This window comes from Gadus chalcogrammus, chromosome 16, assembly GCF_026213295.1.
Source record: "Gadus chalcogrammus isolate NIFS_2021 chromosome 16, NIFS_Gcha_1.0, whole genome shotgun sequence".
Taxonomy (NCBI): domain Eukaryota; kingdom Metazoa; phylum Chordata; class Actinopteri; order Gadiformes; family Gadidae; genus Gadus; species Gadus chalcogrammus.
In genome coordinates, this window is record NC_079427.1 from 4,189,539 (window position 1) to 4,216,709 (window position 27,171).

Genomic DNA, 27,171 nt, shown 5'->3' on the forward strand with positions numbered 1-27,171 from the left:
GATGAAGGGGTGAGGTGGTTATGATGAGGAGGGGGTGAGGTGGTTATGATGAAGGGGTGAGGAGGTTATGATGAAGGGGTGAGGAGGTTATGATGAAGGGGTGAGGTGGTTATGGTGAAGGGGTGAGGAGGTTATGGTGAAGGGGTGAGGTGGTTATGGTGAAGGGGTGAGGAGGTTATGGTGAAGGGGTGAGGTGGTTATGGTGAGGAGGTGGCATCGTAAGGACTGGGAGAGGGTGAGGAGTACACCAAGTCTATCTCCAGTTTACAGCAGTGGAACTCTGCTCCCCTCCGCTCTCTCTCTCTCTTTTTCTCTCTTATTTCTATCTCTCTATTATCTCCATCTCTCTTTCTCTCTCTCTCTCTCTCTCTCTCTCTCTCTCTCTCTCTCTCTCTCTCTCTCTCTCTCTCTCTCTCTCTCGCACACACACTCATTCTCTTTCGCGCTGTCTATTTCATATGCAGTGTAGAATTTAATCAAAGCTTATTCAGTGTTGAATACAAATATATGAATAAATAAATATATAAACAAATACTAATATTATTTCCTCCCTTAGCTTTACAGTTTCACGTCTCTATTTTTGTTTTATGATTTTAATTTCCAAATTGAATTTGGAATAATATTGAGTTTACGGTCAATATTAATAGCGACATTAGTCACATAGTGCCTGTCTATATTTGTGTTCCTAGTCTCTCTATATTTCCATCATAATATTGAGCTATACATCCACTGCTTACGTTCCCTTATATTAACTTTCTTTCCTGCAGATTTATTAAATGATGTTTCAATTATATAACAAAGAAGAAAAGGTTAAGAAATATGACAGATAATCTTATTAAGCCTCCTTTCATTGGTTATACAAATAGATATTATGCTATCTTATACAAGTGTATGCAAGTGAAAGTGAGGTACAATTGTATACAGTTGATTAAAGGTGCCATTCAGGTATTAAGTCCTAATATATTATGTCTAGAGGTTTCATTTAAATGTACGGTTAGGAATGTACAGGCCTGTATTTGTGTTGATTAAATTGAGTGAATTGAGTACAGCGAGCCCTCGTCAAAACCTATAAATGTCGTCCTTTTCCCAAAGGCCATCCTTGTCTTACGGAATTCGGCTAAAGCTGAAGTTATAAAACCTCAAACTCATCAAGTGGAAGTTAATTAAAGGCCCTTGCATTCAACTACATTGACGACCAACCAGTCCTGGCTCTGATTAGATGTAACACGATTGGTTTTAATGGAGGGCCACAAATAGATTACAATCTGTTCCCTGGGGGCTCGTACCTGCGCAAGGGGCCTCGAACCAACATGAATTGTCAGAGTTGAGCTCAACGTTGCGCTGTGGAGCAGTGACCCCTGGCGGCCACAACGGGAAATACAATATTAACTGATAAATTCTATTTTGCACAATGTTTAATCATACGCTGTAGGTAGCATTGCATTCTAAGTAGGCTACACACTGTTTCCAAAACAAACTATAAACCACCCAGTCAGGTCAAGAAGTTGAGTAGTATGTCAACGATTTACGTAATGCTTATTCTGTTTACATTCTGTACCGCACTCTCAATGAGCCACATGTATGCGTTCTTTGCAGATGCCAATCATTCCTCCTTAAACTTGCTAAACATAGACACATATAGGGCTTAAATAAAGTATGTTGCTGTATAAAACTGACTACCACGCTAATTGGCCTTTAAAAAAAAAAAAAAAACGGTACACACGTTTTTCTTTTTATATGTCGAACATTTTGCGAAATATTATCATATGTGCACCACGGTAAACGTTTTACTTTTTGATCAGCAATATCATAAATAAAAACAGATAAAACCATGGAAGCGCAGTAATAAATAACTACTAAAAAGTACCCGGAACCATGAATCGCAAGTATTTTGTTTCCACTCCGGAGCAGAAACTCAGTTGGACGGAGAGTTGTGTTTTCTTCCCAACGTGTTTTCATCAAACTCAGATTAAATGAGTATTTATCTCATTAACATTTGAGTTTAACTGTTACTTAAACATGGGGAAGCGACCCAGTGAGGACTCCGAGGTCTCGGAACCTCAGGCTAAGAAAGTAACCCTGACAGAGTTTAATGGCACTATTTTCAAATCCATGCTTAAGGATCCAACTAAAGCCATGAAGGGTGAGTGTGGTTGTTCAGCAAGTTGTCATTCAGTGTATGCACCTATAGCCGCATGCAGGAAAATGTAGTCTCAATCGAAGTATTTGTAATTTAGTGTGGTCTCTGTAGGTATTCATGTTGCAAATCAATGCACGTGTACTATATGTACTTTTAGTTATCTGTGAAAATGTCATTCTAGTCATAGACAGTGATACATTGATGTACTTCCTCTTCTTCTACTTATAGTATCATTCTACTACTATTTCACTTTACTAATCTGCTACTCATAATGTATAGGCCTAGAGATGTATTTTCAGTATTTATTCTTCTAGCTCTAACCCTTATTGTCCTATTTATTTCCTACTGTGTGTTCTGCTGTTATAACTCAATTAAGTCAATCGTATCTCTATTTATTTTGTTGTCTATTAGCGCTGGAAACATTTATATCATTTGCAAAGAAGCTGCCGTGTCCGGACTTATACGATGTGGTCGAAGGTTACATTAAAATCTCCATGGAATGCGCAGAGATATTCAAATTGCTGGCAGTGGAGAAGCCAGTTGACAAGGAGGTAAGTGAATCAATAGAGGGAATCGAGAGAACAAGGGTGATTACTGATCATGTTGAACCTCAATGCTTGTAATATGTATATGACAATGGGATGTATGAAGATTTAAAGAACTGGTTGTAATTACATGTTATTATTAATTGTGTGTTATTGTTATACCTTTTTTTTGTAATTTGTGTAAAACTTGTGCCTTTTTGTACCTAAATATGTTTAATAGTTTAACTTTATTCATTCTCTTAGCATGTTAATTTACATGTTACAACATATTCTCTCTCTCTCTCTCTCTCTCTCTCTCTCTCTCTCTCTCTCTCTCTCTCTCTCTCTCTCTCTCTCTCTCTCTCTCTCTCTCTCGTGTGTGTGTCGGTCTACTAGATGATGCTGGTGTTCCAGAGCTTGGAGATGATCCTGTTGAGGACGGCCAGTGATCTGTCTCACCTCAGCATGGCGGGAAACGCCGTCGTGAAGAAACTCTCCAGCTCCATGAAGGTCATCCATGCGTCGCTGCGGTCGGAGAACCTCGAGTAGGTGCACTCAGCTCAGCACTTTGCTCTTTCTTCAAAAGACGTGCCCTATTTTCATTTTTTCCGTTTTGTTATATTGACTGGTACTATTTAATTTCATGCACTGGGCTTTCTTTTCACCCCTCCATTACTTTTAATTTGGACTATCTCCTGCCTCTTTATATTTTGTTTTACAATGTGTGGTGTTGATGTTGTTGTAACTGTCTACCACCTACCTAACTACCTAACTACCCATGTCATTCAATTATAAATTGATCAATGTCATTAAAAATGAACATTGGCAAAGCGGTTTAATGAATGAGTTAAACGTATGATCATAATAATGTCCACTTGGTAAATGTGTATGGGATGATTCAACCCATTTGTGTGTCGGCTGCAGTTCGATGTCTCTGCATGGCTCTAGCGTGTCTGAGGGCTGTTCCTCTGCGACAGGTTGGTGCGTCTGGCCCTGTGTCTGCTGTCGGCCATGGTGTCCCAGGGCTCGGAGGCGGCGCGGGAGGTCTACGCCCACTTCAACTTCAGCCAGGGGATGGGCCGGCTGGCCCGGAGGAAGGACAAACAGGTGAGCCGTCCTGCCACATCACCTGGCTTCAGTCACATGATTGGAATATTGTCCAAGCTCTAGTCTGTGATAATAATAATAATAATAATACATTTAATTTAGAGGCGCCCAATTCAAGACACCCAAGGTCACCTTACAGAGCATATAGTCGTCATAAATCGTTAAAAAAAAAAAAAAAAAAAAATTGATATCAATAAATAAATAAATAAACATTAAAAAATAAAACCAAAACAAACAAACAACAATTGTGATGGTAACAGTTCCATGTTACTTGTTCCAAGTTTGTTAAAAAAAATAACATTTACATTTGCTATAGAGATGTGTCGTTAATTTGATTATTCAATTCAAATAAATCTGCTTCTAAATTCCCCCCAAAAAATAAACAATATTACCCGAGCAAATTGGTAAATTATTACATATAATGATCATTTAATATAGTATTCTTTGTTGGATTTTGTATTGTTCTTACTGTGGGCTCTACAGGAGACGTATAACTGGTTCTGACTGGGTACCTGGTGGGTTTATTTTGTGTTTCCAGGGGCGACCGGACATTCGCATGGCGTACATTCAGTTTGCGGTGTCCTTCCTGATGTCTGGAGACCCCGCTACAGTCGGACAGATCCTGGAGGTCAAAGGTATTACGCTGTTTAGTCATTCAGACGACCCCTGCATCCGTCAAGTCCATATTACAGATAACTAAAATGTCTCCTGTGTCTCCAGATGTTTCGGATGTGTTGTTGACAATTACCGTTTTGTGTTCCAGAGCTCCTGCCGGAGATCTTAAACTCTGGGATCATTGCAGACAGATTGTCCATCGTCAGTTTGATTCTGTCCACTCTCAAGTCTCGAGTACGTTGAACGTTTCTCCTCTTTCTGTTTCTTTTTAGATTTAGATAACATCGAGTCCTTCAGCAGCTGCTTCTATCCAAAGAGGTTTACAGTGAATACATAAATTGGTCATTAACAAGCAGGTCTAGATTTGTGCATCTTGCTATAAGAGGCCTACAGGTAGATCGTGGACATTGTGGATCGAACCAAGTACCTTTCCGGTTCTAGTCAAACACACCCTGCCCCAAGTTGACATTCTGGTTCTCATGGTGTTTGTTTGTTTGTGTCTGTCCAGGTGGTGAAGAACAAGGCGATCACTAAGACCCAGAAGGTGCGGTTCTTCACGGCGGTGCTGCTGACAGACGTGTCGTCTCTGTACCGCTGGGATGGCATCATAGACGCCAGCACGGAGGACAACGACACGGTGAGCCTCGTCCCCAGTCTGGGGCGGGGTAGAACTGGGTTTGACCGTTCCTCTGATGAGATTTATTTGGATTCTTGATGCCAAGAACGCTTGCTCGATGAGGCCGATTTTCTGGAAATGTTGTGCCATTTTTGTTTGTAACTACTATTAGTGTAGTTGTGTTGTTTTTTGCGTTAAAGTGAGTATAAATTGCAGCGAATTTAAGTAATGTTGCAAATTAGGATTAAATGACAATTTAATTCAGAGTGCTCTATTTTTCCTGAGGGGAAATTGGGATGGACAATTAAACATGCTTTCACTGATTTCATCGGGATTGGTTAAATTAGTTATTAATTGTTGTGATAATGCCATCGGCAGTACGGCAGAAATATCTGTTCGTTTTTTTTTGTCTTGTATTTAACTCCTCATAGTGAAGAGAACATTATAAATGACATTCATCAAATGATGGTTTCTTCTTCTCTCCCTAGCTGGGTCAAACCCCAGAGCAGGCTGCCAATTCGGTGGTCCGGGACCTGGCCCACAGCTTCCTCCTGGAGGTCTGCAGCTCCCGCAAGAACGGCATCAGCTTCCACGACCCCAGCTACGGCACGGCCGGCCGGTAGGGGAACTCAAACACACCTCAGCGCACGCTTCGTTTAGATTTCCTTTTCAAGGCACCTCCATGGTCACTTTACAAAATGAAAGCATGCCGAAATATTGAGGTAGGTCCAGATTGGCCTACATAAAAGATTAAAGCATCATCGAAGAATTGAGATATAGTTCCCATGACCGCCTTCCTTGTTCTGGTTTCATAACTGGAAGAAATCAGTCCCTCCAGAAAAACGCGATTATGCGATCGCATAATTCAATGCATAATCAGCCAACGTCTGCATATTCATGCGGGGGCCGCATTTTTTTCAAATATGCCGCAATTTCACCGCATAAATTGCCGATTTCCGCGGAAAATATGCGGGGCTTGCATGATTTCATAATCCCCGCATTTCTTTGCAAAAAAAGTCACATATATCTTAGCAGAAAGTTGAAAAATGTTGCGTTTACTTCAAACAAGAGCAGCCATTTCCCCCTGTTGCCCCGGGAACGTTATGAAGTGACGTAATTACGCGACGTGAACGTCATCGAAAAGCTGCATTTATCGCAAGTTCCCGCATTTTTCCGCAAGTTCCCGCAATTTTTGCGAGTTCCCGCAATTTCATCACATAAATATGCCGCATATTTCATCAAATTTTTTAAGAAAATGTGCCGCATCATGAAGGATTTGTGGCCCCAACTATCACAAAAAAGGGTTAGGGTTAGGGTTAAAAAAAACGCCGCATTTTTCTGGAGGGACTGAGATATGCTCACTCAAAGGGGAGGCGTTAACAAAATAAGACATTTTTCGAGCGCTCCGAAAGGCCCCCCCCCCCCCCCCCTTTGACCCGGTCCTCCCGCTGTCTCCAGGGCGGGGAACATCATCCTGCTGCAGTTCCTGGGGGGGCTGAAGCCCACGGAGGACCTCCTGGTGGAGGAGCTGGTGACCAAGACCCTGAGGGCCAGCCCGGACCTCCTGGGACGCTTCTTCAAGGAGAGCCGCTACTCCTTCGCCCCCCGCGTGCAGAGCGCCTGGCGGGACAACGTGCAGCTCGTCAAGAAGGTCAGGGACCCCCCGCCGGTGGGGTGGGGTCGTGGGGTGAAGAGGCGTCGTTTCTTTCTTTCTTTTTTCGGGCCAATTGCTCTTTTGTTTCATCGTTTTTTTTTTTTTTTTATACTTTATTGTAGGATCATTTGTTATTCTGATGAGTTATTTTTACATTGACATCATCCTACAAACATTTTTTTTTTTTTTATATTTTTTTTTTATATATATATTTATTTAAATATATATATAAAAAAAATAAACAAAACAAATCAATACTACATATAAAAAAAGATAATAATAATAAGATAATAATAATAATAAAATAAAAAACACATACAGTATATATATATACACAAGCCATCTCCCTCGTTTTTGAGGGAGATGGCTTTTCAGTGGATATTGATTTTCTTTCTATTTTGGTAATCATTATATTTCATGGATGTTTTTATTTGATTTTGGAATATTAAGCGGGGGTTGGGGGGGGGGGGGGCAATGTCATCCTCCTTTTTGAAAATAACCACGGAGAATACAGAGCTTGATAGCCACTTTGTTCACGAGGAACCCTCGAGACTTCTACCATCCCCCGTCCTCCTTTTCACTGGAATCCAATGCGTTATTGTTATTGATTATTATTATTATTATTATTGATTGAGGCTGCGGACTGCTTCTGCCCCTCCAGATCTACGAGGCTCAGCCGGAGATCTCGTCCGTGTTCAGGACGCGGGAGTTCATCCCCCTCCCCCGCCTGGTGGCCATGATCATGGTGACGTCCCTCCCCCCCGTCTGCTCCAAGACCTTCTTCACCGCCGGCCTCACCGTAAGAGGAGCCCACATCCACATCCGCTCAGCTCAGTTTATCGACATAATGCATCATGGGAAGTGAGCGGACAGCCGCGATGAAACAAACTCATTTTTGGCCGACGTATAAGGCAAAGGTGTGTTTTATGAATTAGTGACAGCACGATTGCAAGGGGGATTCAACCAGTATGAGTTAAATAATAGGCAGTTATTAACGGTAAAAGATGAGATGGAATACAGGAATCGAAAAATGTAAAAGTAGAAACTTGTGCGTCGTCCTGGCGATCGATCGATACAGACGGATGGATTTTTTTTTTCAACCAAATCGATGTTCCTTCAGATTTCTAACACGGCGGTGCAGCACACCGCGCTGTCCATGATGTCGTTCGTCCTGCGGAGAGCCCAGAAGAACATGGACTTCCTGCTCGACCCGGCGCTGTGGGAGAGCTCGGAGGCCTACACCCTGGACAACATGGAGCCCCTGGTGCAGCAGTACCGGGAGACCGTCAGCAAGGTAGCCGCCTCGCTGGTTTAGCGCCTCATCGGCGTATCTTCAGTGGCTGATTTGAAGGCAGACTTCTGCTTCTGTGTTGGTTAGCCATCGCAAAAGGGCGATGATGGGTCTCTATGCCGCTGTTTGTGTTTATTGTGCCTGGTCTGTGATCGTAGTTGAGCCTCCTTCTGGCAGTAACTATTGACTCGTTCGCTATATCTTCGAGGAGTAGCAATTAGTGGTCAAGAAGGAGCTGCTTCAGCGACATTAAAAGCGGTATCGATCCGTTGCAGTAATGAGTAGAAAAGTAAGAATGTCATGTAACCAAGCAGACATTCCCTGACGTTCACTCAATGTCAGGGTGAATGTGAGGGCCTTGAGCAGCCCTGGAGGCTGAGCAAACCGTTGAAGAGAAACTCGCCAACATCCATCTTTCTCTCGCTCTTCCAGATTCTGCCCGACATGACTAGCATCGTGTCCAACTGGCAGTCGCTGTCCAAGAAAGAGGAGCTGGAGGAGAAGCTCAACATGGCAAAAAAGGCAAAGGCACTGAAGACACCCGAGGATAAAAAGCCCCCTGAAAGTCTCGGTAACACAACAACTCATCGACACATTGTCCGCTTCATTCATTCGAGTGTTTCTCTGACGGGGTGTAACAGCGCCCCCTGTCTGTGTATCCCTCCAGCGGCCGACCCCGCGGAGGTCATCATGCTGAAGGCCCTCCTGCTGCAGGTGATGTGTCTCTACCAGAAGGTGGCGCCACACTTGGTCAGCCTGTGCAAGTTTGACTTCAGCAAGCTCTTCAGGGGTGAGTAGGTCGGGGCTTTCACATCCTAGCGGTCTGTGGGTGTGTTGTTTTTATTTTTAGATTTTTTTTTAAGCCCTAACCCTCTTTAGCAAAATGAGATGTTCAAATGTCCACTCTGACATATATAAGAGATTTGGTTGAAACAATGTGTGTGTGGAAGCAGAGGCCCAAAAATGAAAGAAGTTGGGTGTAGTCGCGGGAATGTTCGATCTGAAACGAGTGTGATCGCGGGCCAAAGAAGGTTAGAAGTCCTCTCAGTGTGTACCTCCTCTGTCCCTCCTCCAGGCATCGTGTCGGAGGAAGGCTTGAGAGGAGAGGTTCCCCCCGTCCTCCAGCACCAGGTCCTGCAGCTGGCCCTGGAGCTGCCCTCCTCCAAGTTCTCCTGGGTCCGCTTACAGGTAGGAAGGAGCCTGGCGCTCACGAGAACCACAGCACTGCTCGTTGTGTTGGGTCTCTTCATCCTTTCATTCGCTCTTTCCTTCTTCCACCTCTCATTCCATCCTTCCCTCCATACATCCCTGCCTTCATCCGCCTACCTCGATCCCAATCGATCCCTCCCTTTATACCTCCCTTCACTCATCAACTGTCAATCATCTCAATGTCAGAATCGCTCAATAAAGAGATTCTGGTTCTGATTTAGAATAATGTTTCATTACTTTATCCGTCCTCATTGCTACTACTCTTATAGTGTGTGTGTGTGTATAGACGTATCTTCCTCCTCTGTCCTGCAGAACGCGGTGGAGACGGAGTCTTCCAGCGGGGAGAAGCCGGTTCTCTTCCTGCTCCTCAAGATGTTGGTCAGCAGCCGCAACGCTCCTCTCAGGAGGCTCACCAAGAGGCTGGTGCTCAAGGTGAGCAACGCCGTAGTCTCTTATCCCGTGCAGAAGAGAGTGTCCTTTATTTACCTCTACATGTTTTATCTCCAACAGTGTGTTTAGTTTAACCAACTCTGGGCTGAAGAGCTTTTTTTTTTTTTTTTTTACATTTATTGTAATAATTCATATGAATGATTGTTAGAACAATAAATCCAAAAGTGTGTTTATCTTTGTGTGTGTGTTTTTCTCCGCTGTAGGTGCTGAAGGACACGGGTATGTTTGACTACACCAGCAGTGAGCTGGAGCTGTGGCTGGAGCACCTTGGCCAGGTGGAGCCTGAGCACCAGGACACCGTCATCCACTTCCTGGAGAGGGTAAGACCATGTGACCCCCTGAGCAAGACCGAAGCCCTCTGAGATATTGGACTACACAGGCCACCATCGCTCAGAGTCCTTCAAATCAATCAAACTTTATTCAAATTAGACTTATTGCGGAAAGCTGCAATACAAAGTGAAACTGAAAGTGAAGTGAATTATCAAGTTTAAAATGGCAATACAAATATATGTGGTTTCTCCACCCATTTGCGTGCGTCTCCCTCTCCATCCCCCAGGTGTGTGTGAGGCTGCTGTCCAACCAGTACGTGTACAGTGATAAGGTGGCTACTCTGGTGCAGGACGCAGCCTACCTGCACGCCTCCCTTACCGGCAACGAGGCAGACGCAGCCAGCATCCCCATCTCACACATCGACGGTACCAGCTAGCCTCCACCGCTTACGCTCACACCTCTCGCTCAGTCGATGCTGCTCACCATTCAGTGTATTGAGTGCCTTGGAAAGTGCTGAAAAAATTGCAATGAATTACTGTGATTATCTTGCTGCATTCATACTTGTCCCAGCAAACTCCAATGGGTAATAACTAGAGCTGTCAGTTAAACGCGTTATTAACGGCGTTAACGCAAACCAAATTTAACGGCGTTAAAAATGTTATCGCGCGATTGACGCAATTATTTGATAAAAAAAACTTTTTTTTTTTTTTTTTTTTGGCTCAAAACAAAGAAGCAGTAGCCTGACTGCTATGCTCAAATGACATTTGTTCAAAGCAGTCGTTTAATTGCACTATAGGCTCGTTTTTTGTGTCGTCCTGTTTTGATCAGTATATGCCAATGTTGTTATCAATAAAAAATCATTTGCACAAGGCAAGCCGATGCAATTCACCATGTTGATAAGAGAATTAAAATGAGAAGAATTATGGGACAAAAAAATCAAGGGATATTTAGCATAGAAAAATTATTTGCGATTAATCGTGAGTTAACTATGACATTAATGCGATTAATCACGATTAAATATTTTAATCGCTTGACAGCTCTAGTAATAACTACTGTGGATACTGTTCGCATTATGCTTCCAACACTGATTGCTACTGCTAATAATGTCATTATCAGCTTGATGTTGCTAACCTGCCACCTCCTAATTTTGTCCACACTCTAAACCTTTTTTTCTGCTAACCTTGTCCTGACTAAACCCTTGTTAAACTGAGATTTTCCGCCGTGACACCCGATTCTGTCTGAATGGGGCCCATAATGCCTACCCTGTATCGGGCTAATAACGTACCGGGATAAACCCAGCCAATGCCTGGCCTCACATGGCGGTCCTCTGAGGTTAAGCCTCCCTGGTCACCCCCCCCCCTCCCTGACGCCAACCTCTGGTTCTCCTCCCCAGACGTGCTGGACATGGTGGACGTCATCATGGAGGGCAACGAGGGGGAGCTGGAGGAGTACGGCCCGGCCCTGAGCGAGGACCTCATCACGCAGACCTTCCCCTTCAGCGCCCTGGTGCCCGCCGCCCTGGACGCCCGCAACAAGATGCCCCCGCAGCACGGTAACCTTTGACCTCCACCTATCGGTGTTGGAACATTATTGTGGTCCGCAGAGAGGGCTTTTGGTTTCCACTGTGTGCTGCTCAAACTCAAAACTCAAAGAGGCACGCCAGGCACAGACAAACAATGAAACGCTGCTTTTTGAGTTTCTAAGCAACACGTTTCTTTTACATTATGTTGAAGACAAATGAAGAATAATACACGCATTCCCGCAACAGCAACGGGTCAAAATGTGAATTCCCTTTTAATATACAAAAGTACATTTTCAACAAACGTGTATCATCTTTATCTTTATGGATTCAATTCAGGCTTTGATAATCCTGCAACGGATTTAACAAATTGACTATTACACTGAAACCTGCTTCCTCAGTTGTTGTTGTTGTTGTCATGGTGAAGGAGCCTCTGTGGTTCTCCGCAGGCGGCGTGTACGACTACCTGGCGCGCGTGCTGACGGACCTTCTCCACGCCCAGAGGGAGCCGCTGGCCCTGTGCCTGACGCTGCTGCAGTACGACAAGGAGCTGGCCTCCTCCTCCTCCTCCGAGCCCCCCACCGGACCCCCACACCCCTCCGTCTCCCTCCTCCACCAGTACTACTCCAAGTGGCTCCCCCAGCAGAGCCAGGAGGAGCTGGTGGGTCCCATCCTAATATGTGCTGTTGTTTTGGGTGGCATTGGGTTGGGAAGTCATGGGATATGTATGTTGACTTATCGGGGTACCACGTGGTGTAGCCATTCATAATGGTGACTTCCTAGATATGGCTTATATTCTAAATCACCCAAACATGGGTTGGACTGTTTTGATTGCATTTCTTGGCATATTTTGATGCATATATCATTTCTTATTTTGTCTGGAACTCATTCTATATCTCCTCCTCTTTCTATCATTCTCTCTTAGATATGTGTATATTATGAATAGCGATTATATGAATGTTGTCACATGACACATTTTTCCCGCTCTTACCCTGATTGAACTTCACGCACCAATGCTCTTCACAAACATGACGGTTTAAATGGGAGGGAACAAGTAATCATGTTGCTAAACAATTACTGTTTTCCCGTCTCACAGTTCAAAGACCCCGCATCATCGTCTTCATCCTCCTCATCGCCGGCGGCAGCGTCTTCCTCCCTGTCGGGGCTGCTGAAGGCGTCCTACCTCCAGGGACCCGGGGCCCTCCTCGAGGAGAGCTTCAGGGGCCGTGCCCGGGAGTCTCTGACCGGCGTCACGCTGGCAGAGCTCCCCCTGGTGGTCAACCAGCTGCTGCTCTACACCCGCTCCACCGTGGAGGACTTCGGCTCGGTGAGAGGGGGGGGGGATCCCCTAGGGCGCTCTTCAGTCGTTTATCAGGAGGAGCTTTAATCCAAAGCAACCTCGCAGGGATACGCCCAACTTATAAGGGCCTAGAGTGGCAGATCTGCGGAAAGTTGGACGGCTTTGGTTTGGTTTTTTGCGTGCTCCAAATCACACCATTGACTTTAATGGTCCAACTGATGGTTTCATGGAAAGCTGGGTGGGGGGGGGTACTTATCAAATTCACACTATATTACAGGGCATTCTGGGACACGGCAATGGTCAACTGCTTCATGAATATGAAATAATGTTTGTAGAAGCCATAATTAGGTTTTCTGCATTTTGTCTTGACATTATTCGTTAAGTTATAATTATTTGTTATTAAGTTTATGAGAAATAATTTCAGTTCATATACACATGAATCAATGTACTTAAATACTATATTTTGTTATTCACCTAGGACTCACCTGCATGTGTTACCGTAATCCCCTAGCCACTCCCTCTCAACCTGCTTCTGTGTAGACTAGAGCTTAATTGGCCCATTGACGGTGACTGTATCGGGTTAGATGGCGGAGAAAGAACAGTTTTCCGACCGCATACCCATACGCATATACGCATTAGCATACTCGAGTATTTTCATATTGTTTAGTAAACCGTATTTGTAATCCTTTATTTTGAACTGCTGGACAGTCAGAATACCCTCTCAACAAGAATTCTACTCTCCGTGCGTGCTTCTTCAGAATGTGTGTCGGGAGAACTCCGCATCAGCCTCATGCCCAAAAAACCTGGTAGAATGGCCACAACAGTATCAGAAGTATTAACCTTAGTTATGAATCTACGCAGCTCCCCAAAGGTCCGGCGCTTCTGAAGGAGTTGCTGGGTATCCTGTTGGACGTGGTTGTCCGGCTCCAAGCCTTCAAGGAGCCCGCAGTCCCGGAGACCACCGAACCCCAGCCCCCCGACTCCAAGGACGCGTCTGACCTCTTCCTGTCCGACGACGCCTCACCGACACCTGAGACCAGCAAGCAACAGGTGAGCTAGAAGGTTCCGTTTTCGATTTCCTGACCCGATGACGTACCCCGTAGCTTTTGATTAGACACCGTTTCACGTATTTATATTTTCGCGGTACTCATGATTGTTTCATGCGCACTAGCCTATAGTGCCTTTTCACAGCAGCCTATTAACAACTTGGTGTGGCCAGTGTGCAACACCGAGTAATCGGTGTTGGCCTCAACACCGATAATACCGTATACTGCGGCATCCCTAACATAGCGTCTCTCTGACCCCTCTCGGTGGTCCCCAGGTGGTGGCGTCGGCCCTCTCCTCCATCCTGAAGCACCCGTGTGTGGAGCAGTGGTTCCTGGCCCTGGAGCTGTCCTCGCTGCCCGCCAACTCCCTCAACCCCGTCAAGCTCAGGCGCCTTGGCGGCCAGATGAGCGAGGGGGTGCTGGCCCTGCTGGAGGCCTGCGCCCCCCTCCTCCGGGACCTGGGCCGCCCGGACCTGCTCGACCGCTACCTGGTCGCCGTGGAGACCGCCGTGCTCCGGGAGCTCCAGGACTCCGCCTCCCAGAAGGCCGAGCAGCAGCAGCAGCAGCAGCAGTCGCGGCCGCTGCAGGCTCTGCGAGCGCTGCACCCCTACTTCGGGGCGTGCCAGCTGAGGGGCGTGGTCTCCACCCTGTTGCTCCTCCCCCAAGACTGCCTGGTGGTCGCCCCCGGCAACCAGCTGGGTCTGTACGGGACGGCGGCGTTGGAGATCCTGACGGAGAGCGGCGGTGGCGGCGGCGGCGGCACCGGGGCCGGGTCCCGGCGTCTGCCCCTGACCCGGGCCCACCTGCAGGGCCTGGGCACCCTGCTGCTGGCGTGCTCCAGCAGCGCCCGCCTGGAGGACTTCCTGCTGGCCACGCTGAGCGGCGAGCCCGGTGGCGCCCGGCTCGTGCACACGGACGTCTTCCTCCACTGCCTGGAGCGGGCGGCGAGCGCGGGGCCCCGGGGCCTGTGCGGCCTGCTGCTGGGGAACGGCCCCGCGCACCGCCTGCGCTTCCAGCTCTGGTGCCTGGAGGCGGGCAACATGGAGGCCGTGGCGGAGCGCACGGAAGACTTCCTCCCCGTCGTAGACGCCTACCTGCTGGCGGCAGGCGGGGGCGACCCGGCCACGCCCACCGATGGTTGGTACTCTGACGTAAAATCGACTGCCTGGATTCTATTTAATTAGTATTATTTTTAATGATGTGATGCTTTTACATTGTGTTTTTTGGCTTGAGTTTTTCAAGTTTTCCTCTTGAAAATAAAAAAGGTATCTTATCGGTTTCTAAGCTATCAATCTAAATTTAAACTCAATTCCCTTGTTTCACAATTAAAGAGCTGTTGTATGTCCCTTGTGCTTTCCAGTGCAATCCCGGGTGCTCAAAGCGCTGAAGAAGGCTCTGCTGCCCAAGCTGTGTGGGTCAGTTCTGGACCAGGCCAGCGGGGGTGATGTGGGAGCACACGCTCAAACTCTGGGCTCTCTGATCCAACTGGCCGCCAGCACCAAGGACATCCGTGACCTCCTCAGCAAGCTGCCAGCAGCGCTTCAGTCGGCAGAGGGTTACGAACGGTAGGCACAAGAGTCGATTCCTATCGGGGCGATTCAGGGGCTCAAGCCGCTAGTGTGTTCACCATGTAGGCAAACAAAGTCTTGGAGCGTCCAAGGTTCGATTCAGATTGTAGCACGGTTGAGTGGCGATGCCAGTGTGAGTGCTCTCGTTTGGGAACACGACCCACATAGGTCCAAATAAGGGCACACGACTTTGTGCAAGGGTTCAATGAAATGCAATACAGCACTAACCCAATCAGAGGCCTTCAAAGAAAAAAAAAAACACACTATTCTGGGTAAAGGTTGATGGATCTCCTGAAAATACAAAACATTATAACCATTGTCCATTACCTTTGCCACTAGCCTGTTAGTATTAATAGGTAAAGCTTTTCATAATCATTTTAATTAATGTTTAAATGAATGGCTAAAGCTCTTGCTCTGTCCCCCTGTTGTCAGGTGGCAGCTGGTGGACGTGGTGAAGGACAAGCTGTCTGAGAGCCCCGAGGAGCAGGAGTCCTGGAGGAAGAGTGTGGTGGTGTCATCGCTCAGGTGGCTGGTCTCCGCCTACAGCCGGGCCAAACAGCAGCCGGAGCCACCCTGCAGCCAGGAGCAGAACATCCTGGAGAGGCTGCTCAAACATCTGGTAACCGCTTCAGAAAGCACTCTCTTGTCTTGCGTGAGATACATCTTCTATGGCGAATTGGTGCCGAGATACAATAACTAAATTAAAAGTGTACACAATCAAAACTAGGGATCGACCGATATGGATTTTCTTAGGGCCGATCTTCTCGCGATGAGTTCTCGCGAGAGCACAATTTAAATATGCTCAGCGAGTCACTCTGGGAGCGAGCAATATACTCAAGGCTAAGCCTCCCTCAATTTACATCATAAAAATGACACAATGATGAATGACAAATGTAACAATGTCTCAATTTAAAAAAAATGAAAATTTATTGAACTGTCTGATACCGAAAAGAAAAAAACGGCCGACACGTAAGAAATACGCAAATATCGGCCGATCACTAATCAAAACTAAGATATTGTTGTTTCTGATCGGCTGAAATTGCTGTAGTGATGTCACCGGTTACTGACATCACTTGACAAGCACTTTAGCCAATCCCATTTTAAATTGTTGAAATTCGTAATGTTTGGTTGTTCCGTACAATCGGAAAGGTCCCTTTTTGTTTTTTACTGTTGTTTTCTGGTTTTCATAACTTTCTTTAAATGTTATGTTTATTCAGACCTTTGCGGAAGATCTCACACCATCCGACTGGAATAGTTTTGTGAAAAGCGGACTAAAGTAAGTATCAATATTCAGACGTCAATATTGAATGTATTGAAGCTGGTCCTCTCACTAATAGTCTTACTATATGTGGTACATTTTTGACAAGTAGGCTTTTTCAACATTGTTCTGCTTGAAATATCGCTGGGATGAATAACAATCCTTCTGTGTGTACGTTACACTTTTCATAATGATTCCCATAACTTTAAGTGGGTCTGCCTTGAACCTCTGGCTGGGATCGTTAGCCTCAATCACCCAAAAGGTGTAGGTCCGGTGTAGGCTCTACAGCAGGGGTCTCAAACTCTAGTTACCTGTGGGCCGCCGGAGGTAGAGTCTTGGTCAGGCTGGGCCCCATCAAGTATTCCACAAAAAAAAGGAGCACAACTGACCCAATCTAAGTTAATGATCGGGCTATAATAAGATCACGTTAGCTATGTAATCCCTGACAACGGGGGACACTGCATAGCGGTTGGTGGAATCCGGGACATTTTAGCGTCCTTTGGTTTTTGTCGGAACTCAGTACATGCAGCTCAAAATTGGGACTTACCCGGCATAACCGGTCTGGTCATTAATCTGGTCACCCTATCACAAGTCATTAAAAAGCGTGGCAAGCCACTCTGTGCGTTTGACAACAACGCGCAGGCCGCACTAACACTAAATTTTGATGCCAAGTAGGGGGCCACAAAATATCATCCCGCGGGCCTCAATTGGCCCCCGGGCCACGAGTTTGAGACCCCTGCTCTACAGTGTCTCTCTCTCCACCCCAGGTACCGCTACAAAGACCCGTACTTCCTGGGAGCCCTGAGGGACCTTGTGGAGCTGCTCTACGTAGAGGGGGACGCGGCGCCCAAGGACTTCCTCCCACTCGCCACCATTCACATGATGGTCAGCAGCCACTCCCTCTTCCTGCCCGCCATGTTGGAGTCCGACCAGGACGCGGGACACTGCCCCCAGACCAAGGGTGAGACAGGGGAATAAATAATAGGAATATAGTATCATCTGATAATCTAACAATTACCTTTTTTTTTTTTTTTCTTTTTATCAAATGGGGGTTTCAATGATGCAATTATTATTATTTAAATCAATTCAAAACGCACTATGAATACAGTTATAATGATATAATACAGAGAATGAACATGTTTTTGAATTAATATGATTCAGTGAACATATTAAAAATTATAAAATTCTACACTTATAATCAGTCATCTTGATTTGTCATGAGCCAAGAAGTAGCTGCCATTAAAGTGACAATGTGCAAGATTAATTATTTCTTTGGTTCCAGAAGCGCTGGTGTCCGTGGTTCTGTGTCTGGTGAAGAGGTGTCCTGCCGTCTGCAACGTCAACCACTTTGTAATCATGTTGGGAGCCTACGGAGCAACGCTCAGCATCAAGGGTACGCTGCTGAGTTTGTCTGCGGTAGACAGAGAGGCTGTGAAAGTGAGGGGGGTAAATAGATCAGAGTGTGTGCGAGAGAAAGTGAAAGTGAGCGAGTGGCGGGAAAGTGCAAGAGAGAGGGAATAGGTGAGTGAACGATTGCGAGTGAGTGCATAAGCAGTGGGATTGAGAGCCTATGTGAGTGGGACAGAGATCAGACGGTGTTATCCTCACTCTGTGTTGTCCTCCAGACCAGAAGCTGCTGCTGCTACTCCAGGAGTATGAGAAGAACAACATCAGCCTGCTCAAGTTCCAGTAAGTGGAGTCGTGTGCGTGCGTGTGTGCGTCTGCGCGCGTGTGCGTGCGTGCGTGCGTGCGCGCGCGCGCTAAGTTCTAAAAGTCTTCATACTTGAGCAAAAAATGTCTGAACAAACACTTGCGGTATTTACACATTTCACAATTTTTTTTTATTTGCTTTTATTTTTCTTGGTTGTTATTTAGAAAAACTTCCTGTAAATATTTTTTTCTGAGATTGTTTTTTGTTTTTTTTGGGTTAGGGTAACACTAACCCTAACACTAGCGCGTGAGCTAGTTTCCTCAGTTACAAGTCTGTTTGTAACTGCTGATGTTGTGTGTATGTCTGTTCTCTAGCAACTGGTTAGTGTTGCGAGCCTAGCGAATGCGTTTGTTCTCCCAGATGTCTACTGTGGGGCTCGGCGGCGGTGGAGCACCACAAGGCCCGCAAAAGCCTGGGAGCGTCCTTATGGCAGCAGCCCAGCTCAGAGGACCTCCTGGCCCTGCTCAGCCCCGACCGCATGCTGAACACCATCGCTCACTTCCCCCAGCAGCGTAGAATCATACCCCAGGTTAGCGACGAGCGGAAGCTAGCAAAGATTAGCACTGAGCTATGGCTGAACCCAATCACACCTCGGGTTAGCTCTGAGTTAGGGCTAGGCGTGTACCACAGTCTAGCACTGAGCTAAACCTAGCACAAGAAAGCAAGTTTACCCTTCTTTGCCCTAACCTGTTGCATAATTGATGCTGATCATAAAAGCGTTAGTGGTAATAGTATGTAAAAGTTTAATTCAAATTGGCTTCTTCATAGGAGGGAAAAGAGCTTCTTTATCAAGACGAAGAAGTAAAGGAACTCGGGAACCTGTACGACCCTTGCTACCTCCTGCCCCTGTTCAGCACCATTCTGCGACCAGGTGGGCCATGATACTAACTCCTGTCTGTCTTGTTCCATTGGGGATGCGTTGCAATGAGAGTCAAAGCTTGCCGTATCCTTTTAAGTGCAGTTAATTCCCGAGGCCAGCCCTAACCCTTCTCCCTTCTACGACAGACTGTGTGGTGAACTGCTTCAAGTTTGTGTCGAGCCACGCCTTCGGCCTGACGGTCACGGCCCTGAGCAGCTACGACCCTAAGGTCCGGGCTGCAGGATACCACATCCTGACCTCCTTCTACCCCCACCTGGAGGGCACGGCCAGCGTCAAGAAGAGACAGGTGAACACGCCATTACCTTTGGGAGGGAACGTCCTTTACTTCTAGAAGGGAACACCTTTAACATTAGATGAGCACACATTTAATTTTAGAAGGGACTTCCTTTAACTTTAGAAGAGAACACCTTTATTTAACTTTTAGAAGAGAAAACCTTTGACTTTAGATGAGAACACCTTTATTTAACTTTTAGAAGAGAAAACCTTTGACTTTAGAAGAGAACACCTTTATTTAACTTTTAGAAGAGAAAACCTTTGACTTTAGATGAGAACACCTTTATTTAACTTTTAGAAGAGAAAACCTTTGACTTTAGATGAGAACACCTTCATTTAACTTTTAGAAGAGAAAACCTTTGACTTTAGATGAGAACACCTTTATTTAACTTTAGAAGAGAAAACCTTTGACTTTAGATGAGAACACCTTTTATTTAACTTTAGAAGAGAAAACCTTTGACTTTAGATGAGAACACCTTTTATTTAACTTTTAGAAGAGAAAACCTTTGACTTTAGATTAGAACACCTTTATTTAACTCACAAGGTTAACACACCCAAAGCGGATGAGAATCAAACTATTTATAGAGAAAAATCCCCTGGATGGATTGACTCTGCTGGCTGCATTAGAAAAGTAACATAGAAGCAGGTTTATGAAGAGCAAAGTGTAATCTCTTGTTTTCAAGACGGACATGTAATCCATTGCTTTAATTAGAAACCCGTTCTGTCCCAATCGTCTGATCAGGGCTTAATCAAGTGCCACCTCTCTTATCTTGAATCTGTTTGTTTCCTGCAGCTGCTCTACCTGATGGACATGATGAAGAACGGCATCCGGCAGAAGAATGGCCGCCTGCCCTTCGTCATGACCACGTACCTCTCCAAGGTGGCGCAACAGATGCTCAAACCAGGTCCGTTCACACACAGCTAAATCACACACTATCGGGATTATGTTTCAATAACACTGAACCATTACTACTAGGAAGACATGATCCTGTCTGTTCTTCATCTTTAGTTATTTATGTAAGATGACAACTGCAGCGTAGGATCTGAATTTGCTTAACCCATTTAGCTGTATTGAGGAGGTATAGGAAAGCCCCATCTCTCAGTCTTTGGATTTTAGTATTTATAGTGTGAGTGGTTTTAGACTTTCGTAATCTTACCATCTTTATTTTATAATATGTACAGTTTATTTAATTTTTTTCGTATGTTGCCATCTTCTTTCAGCATCAATCAACCCCGCGGCAAATATGTCAGCGCGTTCTTGCGCCTCTAAAACTGCTTCTCTCCCTCCAGAGGATCATATGTACGTGGTGCTCAACAAGTTCCTGCTGTCCCACCAGAGCCTGGACTTCAGGAGAGTCCCCGACTTCTTCAAGCTGTTCCACAGCTCAGACACGGAGGTAAAACTGCGGTTGTTTGTTGTTCAATTGTAGTTCCAGTCTGTCGTTGATAAAGTACCATCTTATCTTACTACAATATTGTTACGGCCCAGAGAAGTGCTCTGGAGCACATTCCTAATGATTGGTGAGCTTCATGGTGTCACATGAAGCTCTCTAAACCAACAGTTTCATCATTAGGCATCCCTGTCCTTCACCCTGTAATGTTTATTGATATTATCTTTACCTTCCTGATGTTGTTTCTGCTATTATCTGTCCCTGGGATGGTGGGGACCTCGTTCGTAAACTTAACTCATGTTTAACCACCCACTCCCCATCTCGGCCTCTCTCTTCTGGTATGACTATCTCCTTACCCCTCTTTTTGTCTTTCTCTGACTTTCTCTCCCTATTTTTTCCTCCAATATCTCCCTCGTTCTCTCCCCTCTCCCTCCTCTTTCTCTTTCTCTTTCTCTTTCTCTTTCTCTTTCTCTTTCTCTCTCTCTCTCTCTCCCCCCTCCCTCCCTCCCTCTCCCCCAGCATAAGCAGGAGCGTGAGTGGTGCCTGGGGCTGTTGGAGGAGGGTCTTCGGGACCGCTACTGCTACGAGCTGTGCAGCCAACAGGGCATCTTCCTGGGCCTTCTGGCCTACAGCAGCAGCCCCCTCTGTGAGGAGGACACCCAGGTACCCCTGCACGCACGCTAGGGCTTTGACTCCGAACTTCGTTATTCGAATATAATTCGAATATCAAAAAATAAATCAAAATTCGAACGAATATTAGGCAGCCCTTAATATTGGAACCTGTTATGGGCAGGCCAAGAGGGAGAGACGTTGGAGAACCCGACACAGTCTATTCATAATATTGTAATGACCACGGAAGAGGCAGTGAATGAAGTATTGATTAGACAGCGATTTATTAGAAACCTAATAAACCGTTGGAACGTGAAAGACCGGTAACCATAGCAACGCCGGTAAACAAACCTCGCAAAGCCCAATCCAGGTCTTACTGAAGGCATTTAATGGACAAAATATTATTGATAAATATTTGAATATTAATATTAATAAACAAACAAACTTCGAATATGACTTTTGGGCAAAAGTCTAAGCCCTAATGCACGCACGCACACACACAATCTGCACCCAACCTGCACTGTCCTGCCGACGCAGTGTGTATTGGCGCTGGGGAGCCGAGCGTGACCTGTGTCCCTGACCTCCCCGCCAGGTCCAGATCCTGAGGGTGTTGAGCCAGGCCGGGCGGGTCCCCAAGGCTGCCTACCACCTGACCAAGAGCTGTGGGCTCCTCCCCTGGATGCTGCACCTGCTCAGGAGGAGGTGGGCGGGGCGTCCATGTTTAATGTCGTCTGTTTAAAAGAAAAAAAAATCCTATTCATCCCTACGCAGTTATAAGAGGAAGGTTCCACAGCATGGGCTTGTGGGTAAAACGCAGCTGAAAAGATTTAGATTGTATTGGTTAAGAAATTAAGTAATAATTTAATCACATTTGAAGATACGTTTACAATAGAATAACATCAGCCAACAGTTGGTTACAATAGAATAACATATCAGCTAACAGTTGGTTACAATAGAATAACATATCAGCTAACAGTTGGTTACAATAGAATAACATATCAGCTAACAGTTGGTTACAATAGAATAACATCAGCCAACAGTTGGTTACAATAGACTAACATATCAGCTAACAGTTGGTTACAATAGAATAACATATCAGCTAACAGTTGGTTACAATAGAATAACATATCAGCTAACAGTTGGTTACAATAGAATAACATATCAGCTAACAGTTACAGTCCATAGTCACAATAGAATAACATCAGCTCACAGTGTTCGCTAACACTATGAGCTGATGAACGTCGGCTAACAAAGGTACGGTTAAAGTGTTAGAGCATAGAGTCTGAGCTGACGTTAACGAGCCCCTCCCCTCCGGCGGGCTCAGGACCCTGGAGCCGCGGCTGCTGAGCGGTGTGGTGGCCCTGCTCCACGTCGTCTGGTCCACCAACCTGGGACAGAAGGACACGCCGCCGGAGCCTCCCCAGACGGACCGGCCGCCACAGCCCGCCGCCAAGACCCTCCCGCTCCCCCTGGTGGACGAGTTCCTCTGCGTGGCGTTCACCCTCATCCCCTCTCTGAGGTACATGTCCCCGCCGCGTCTCCTGCTCTGAAGCACTCGCCCGTCCCCGACGCACTAGCTTCCTCGTGACGGTGCTTTCGTGATTTCGTCAGGTGATAAAAGTGTTTCTATCACAGGGAGAGTTGGGGACAACAAGAGCCTTGTTTTAAGAGCCGGCATGAAACAGAATGCTGGCTGGGCGAACTCTGCTACTGCGTTTGTGTGTCTTTTCTCTCCGTCTCTGTCTATCGCTCTTTACCCACCCATTCATTCTTTCTCTCTAAACCTTGTTTAGTCTCATTTTGTGCAAAATATAAAAAATTTAAAAAAAATCGTTTTACAATTTAAAATAAAACGATTTTTTTCATATTTATTTTTTTTCATGTTAAACATATTCACAAGTACTACAAGACAGTGAAATACAAAGTACCAGTATCTGCCCTCCCCGTCAGGACGGAGGTGAGACCCGCCCAGATGAACCTCTTCCTCCGGACCCTGAGCTCCATGCTGAGGCATCGCGGCTCGGTGGGCGTGGCCCGGGGCGACCGCTTCACCCTCAAACCCCAGCGCCTCTCCTCCACCGACGCCCTCTCCCTGCTGCAGAGCTGGGCCTCGCTCTCCCACGACGCCACGCTGCTGGGACAGCTGCAGAGCGTGGCCGAGAGGCACGCCCTGAAGGGGCTCCTGGGTGAGTCGACACAGCCCTCATTCGATGACCTGATGGGTGACCCTTGATCCCTGATCTGTACAGTCCCCTGACATCAGCTGGGGTAGCATTCGCTCTCCGTTCGCCGCTGCAATTGATCACAATAGCCTGGCTCCGGTTCATGGGCACGGGCGGCACAATTCTGCACTTTTTTCCGGCGCTGTAATTATTAGGCCGTGGTGCGCCACTGTGTAGAATACCCGGGTCAGAAGCAGCTGATAATACAAAGAGGGATGCACCGAAATGAAAATTCTTGGCCGAAACCGAAACCGAATCCCGAATGTGGCTTTTGCTGTTTTACATTCATTTTGCTTTTATTTTTTTTACCATTGCATAAATTAAACAATTAAATGTCCTTTTTTTTTCTCTTGCTTTTCAATCAAAAAAATCATTTTCAAATTTGATACAAAATATTTATTTAATGCTGAACGTTTTCTAACATTACAGCAGACATTATAGCAAGAATTTAAGAACATTAAATAAATGAGTAATACAAATCTTTTTTTTTTTTCAAAAATGAAAATGTTCGGTTTATTTTTTTCAGCCTTTTTGCTCCCTCGGCCGAAACAGAAAATTATGTTTTGGAACATTTTCGGCCGAACATTTTCAGTGGCCAAATATTCGGTGCATCCCTAAATATAACTGCACCAATGCCGAAACAGTACAAGGTTATTTTTGCCTGCATATTTCGCTTACATTTCCTAGTCTCAACCCGACGCAAAGAGCAAACCACAGGGCAGCTCTACGTACAGGTCCTGATTGGACCAATCAAAAACAAGCTACTATGACAACACACTTTTCACCAGATATGTCTCTGCTTTCACGCCGGTTTACAGCACTGTTTATTTATTGTTGTTGCCATGGTTCCCTTGAATCCCCTGAGGTTGACCTTGATTGATCCGTCCCCCGTCCCCCCTCCAGGGACAGGCAGGGCCAAGACCAGAGGCCGACCCCCCGCCTCCCACAGCCGCAAGCAAACTGAGGACCCGGAGGAGGACAGCGACAGGGAGCAGCGGGAACAGGCCCTCCTCACGGCCTGTAAAGGGGACCTCCGCATGGTCTTCACCCACTGGGAGACCCCCGCTTCCGGCCATGCCCCCAGCACCCCAAGTCGTGAGTAGACTCAGAGGATACTTATATTAAATAATATATAGAATAATATATTTCCAATAACTTTCTCTGTGCTTTGATTATTTCTGACATTCTTATCTTTCTCGATGCAATCATTATTTTTCTGCTGTTTTTCTTCTTTTTTGGTTTCTTGAATTGTGGTTAATTAATGAATGGTTAATTAATGAATGGCCAATCAGGCGATGGCGAGGAGGCGACGGTCGTCGACAGCGGCCTGGCGGGCGACACGGCCCTCCTGCTCACCCGCTGGTCCCTGAGGTCCTTGCTGGAGCACCCCTTCCAGCACCCCCCCACCCTGGAGTTCCTCCGCTGGTTCCACAGGGTGGCCCCCCCGCACCCGGACACGGTAGACAAGATCCTGGGCGACGCCGGCGCCAAGGAGGACCTGCTGCGGCTCTACCACCGGGCCGTGGAGCTCCGGGCTCCGGCCTCGCCCTCCCCCTGCAGAACGGAGACCCTCGAGCTGTTCACTGGCGTCATGCTGCGTCTGCTGGAGGCCCAGGGACCCCTCCCTCTCGGGGAGCTCCACGCCGGGGTGGTCTCCGCCTGCCTGTCGGACCCCTCCACCCCTCAGGCCCGACGCGGTACGAAGCTACGCACACCGCCGCGGACTTGAGTTCTGTTTTATTCAGACGAGTGCATCACGTTCAAACGCATGTTTTATCGTTTTACAGTTTCCTCTTGTGCCATCACTCTATACCAGTTCACACAGCGTTTGTTTTTGTTTTTTTTAGTAATGAAGTTAATGTTGAGGACAATGTTTCTGTCTGCTTGAATCCCAGACGCCGGCGTGGTGCTGCTGTCGCTGTACGTCCACGAGATGTGGAGCGGCGCGTGCTCGCCCCACCTCTTCCTCCAACACGTCCGCCTGGTGACCGCCGCAGCCAAGCCCAAGGGGAAGAGGAGGACGACCAAATCTACGCTGGAGGAATCGCACGTCAGTGCCATCTGTAATGACATCGTCGCCAGGACCACAGACGGTTCCGGAACTCGGCCCTCAGTTTAAAAAAACAGAAAGAATGAACCTTGACTTTTAATCCTGTTTTTGTATAAAAATAACTAAACGTAAAAATGAACTATTCTGTTTTCTTCTGTTTGATTTTTTATCATGTGTGTTTTGAAACCGGCTCAGCTCAGTTATTTAAGTAATAATATGGATATGAGCTCTGTATATTACAACTGGGTAAATAAAATACTATCCTACACATTACTCAAACTGAAAGGTGGTAAACTCAATTCATTTATTATTTTCATAAAACGTCGCAGTGATCAAGTTGGTTTATCCTCAGTGGATCTTTGTGTGTTCCTCAGTGGATCCATTTGAAATAGTAAGTGGACATCGATTCAGATTCACTACCCCTCAGACCAGTGGACTGCGCCTCCGTTTTTGCTGATTGCGAGTCCTGCAAAATAATACACTATCAATCATTAAATGGAATGGATTTTCCCTCCTTCTGGTACTTGGCCTTTAACTTTTTACATCAAACTTGCCTCAAAAAGTTTCCGTTGCAGGACATCAGAGTGAGGATTAGGAAGAGAAACCCGACAAACGCAGCCATGGTGATCCAGAATATTATAACTATAGAGTCTGTAAGGAGAAATAGATCCAGAATGTGGTAGCCATAGTCTTTTTAGGATAGATACATAAAAATGTAATGACTTAATAGTCTGTAAGGAGTTTGATATACCAAGAATACATCTAGGGTATATAAGGAGATGTATATATTCTAAATATAACTATGTTGTATAAAGGATAACATGTATTCTAAATATAACTATGCTGTCTTAAAGGATAAATAATACAATTAAAAACTTCAGCAATTTGTAAGAGAGATTTATAGAACGACTGAATGATTGTGTGTGGTTATATGAAGCTCAGATACTTACATTTATTGTATTTCAGTTTACTCTCGTCCACGATGACAGCGTCCAGATAATCATAATAGTACTCGTATTCCCATCTGTACTGCTTCTCGTTGGTGGAGTTCTCCATGCTCGCAGAAATAACAGCTGATACCAGAATGAAGGATCCAAGTTTTTTCAATAATAAAGTAAAGGTTTTATGCAAGATAAGTGAAACGCCACTGATTTATAAAGCAAGTCCTTTCTGATTTCGGTTTTCTAATTTTGGAGACTGTTCTGCTCCTTCAGTCATGTTATAACTTGTGGTTTATGTGTCGATACGACATCACACACCCCTCTCTCTCTCTCTCTCTCTCTCTCTCTCTCTCTCTCTCCAACATACCCACACTCCATCACTGTCTCTCTCCCTGCCTCTATCATTCCGTCTCTTTCCCTCTCTTTCTCTCTATTTTGTTTATATGTAAAGGTGGTCTGATTGATTGATTACTTTTCAATCAGTCACTGTCATTGGATACTTCACTCTCCAAACCAACAGAGGGCAG

At 45.9% G+C, this 27,171-nt stretch overlaps 2 protein-coding genes across 2 annotated transcripts; both read left to right on the forward strand.

Moving 5' to 3' along the window:
- Positions 1-1,914: 1,914 nt before the first annotated feature.
- Positions 1,915-24,756, forward strand: urb1 (URB1 ribosome biogenesis homolog). Its single transcript, XM_056610315.1, has 38 exons — positions 1,915-2,143; positions 2,552-2,691; positions 3,061-3,209; positions 3,642-3,771; positions 4,310-4,406; positions 4,535-4,620; positions 4,895-5,023; positions 5,491-5,621; positions 6,461-6,653; positions 7,318-7,455; positions 7,777-7,950; positions 8,380-8,518; positions 8,615-8,737; positions 9,023-9,135; positions 9,469-9,588; positions 9,810-9,926; positions 10,163-10,301; positions 11,270-11,428; positions 11,845-12,056; positions 12,492-12,722; positions 13,557-13,745; positions 14,017-14,878; positions 15,102-15,306; positions 15,742-15,928; positions 16,527-16,585; positions 17,335-17,528; positions 17,850-17,960; positions 18,193-18,256; positions 18,639-18,807; positions 19,047-19,149; positions 19,284-19,444; positions 20,225-20,336; positions 20,722-20,828; positions 21,342-21,485; positions 22,024-22,133; positions 22,756-22,950; positions 23,382-23,617; positions 24,557-24,756. Exons 1-38 carry the CDS (start codon positions 2,020-2,022, stop codon positions 24,754-24,756), a joined length of 6,252 nt encoding a protein of 2,083 aa, XP_056466290.1. The 5' UTR covers positions 1,915-2,019.
- A 173-nt stretch (positions 24,757-24,929) lies between these two features.
- Positions 24,930-26,519, forward strand: LOC130405281 (nucleolar pre-ribosomal-associated protein 1-like). Its single transcript, XM_056610316.1, has 2 exons — positions 24,930-25,350; positions 25,549-26,519. Exons 1-2 carry the CDS (start codon positions 24,930-24,932, stop codon positions 25,770-25,772), a joined length of 645 nt encoding a protein of 214 aa, XP_056466291.1. The 3' UTR covers positions 25,773-26,519.
- Positions 26,520-27,171: the final 652 nt, after the last annotated feature.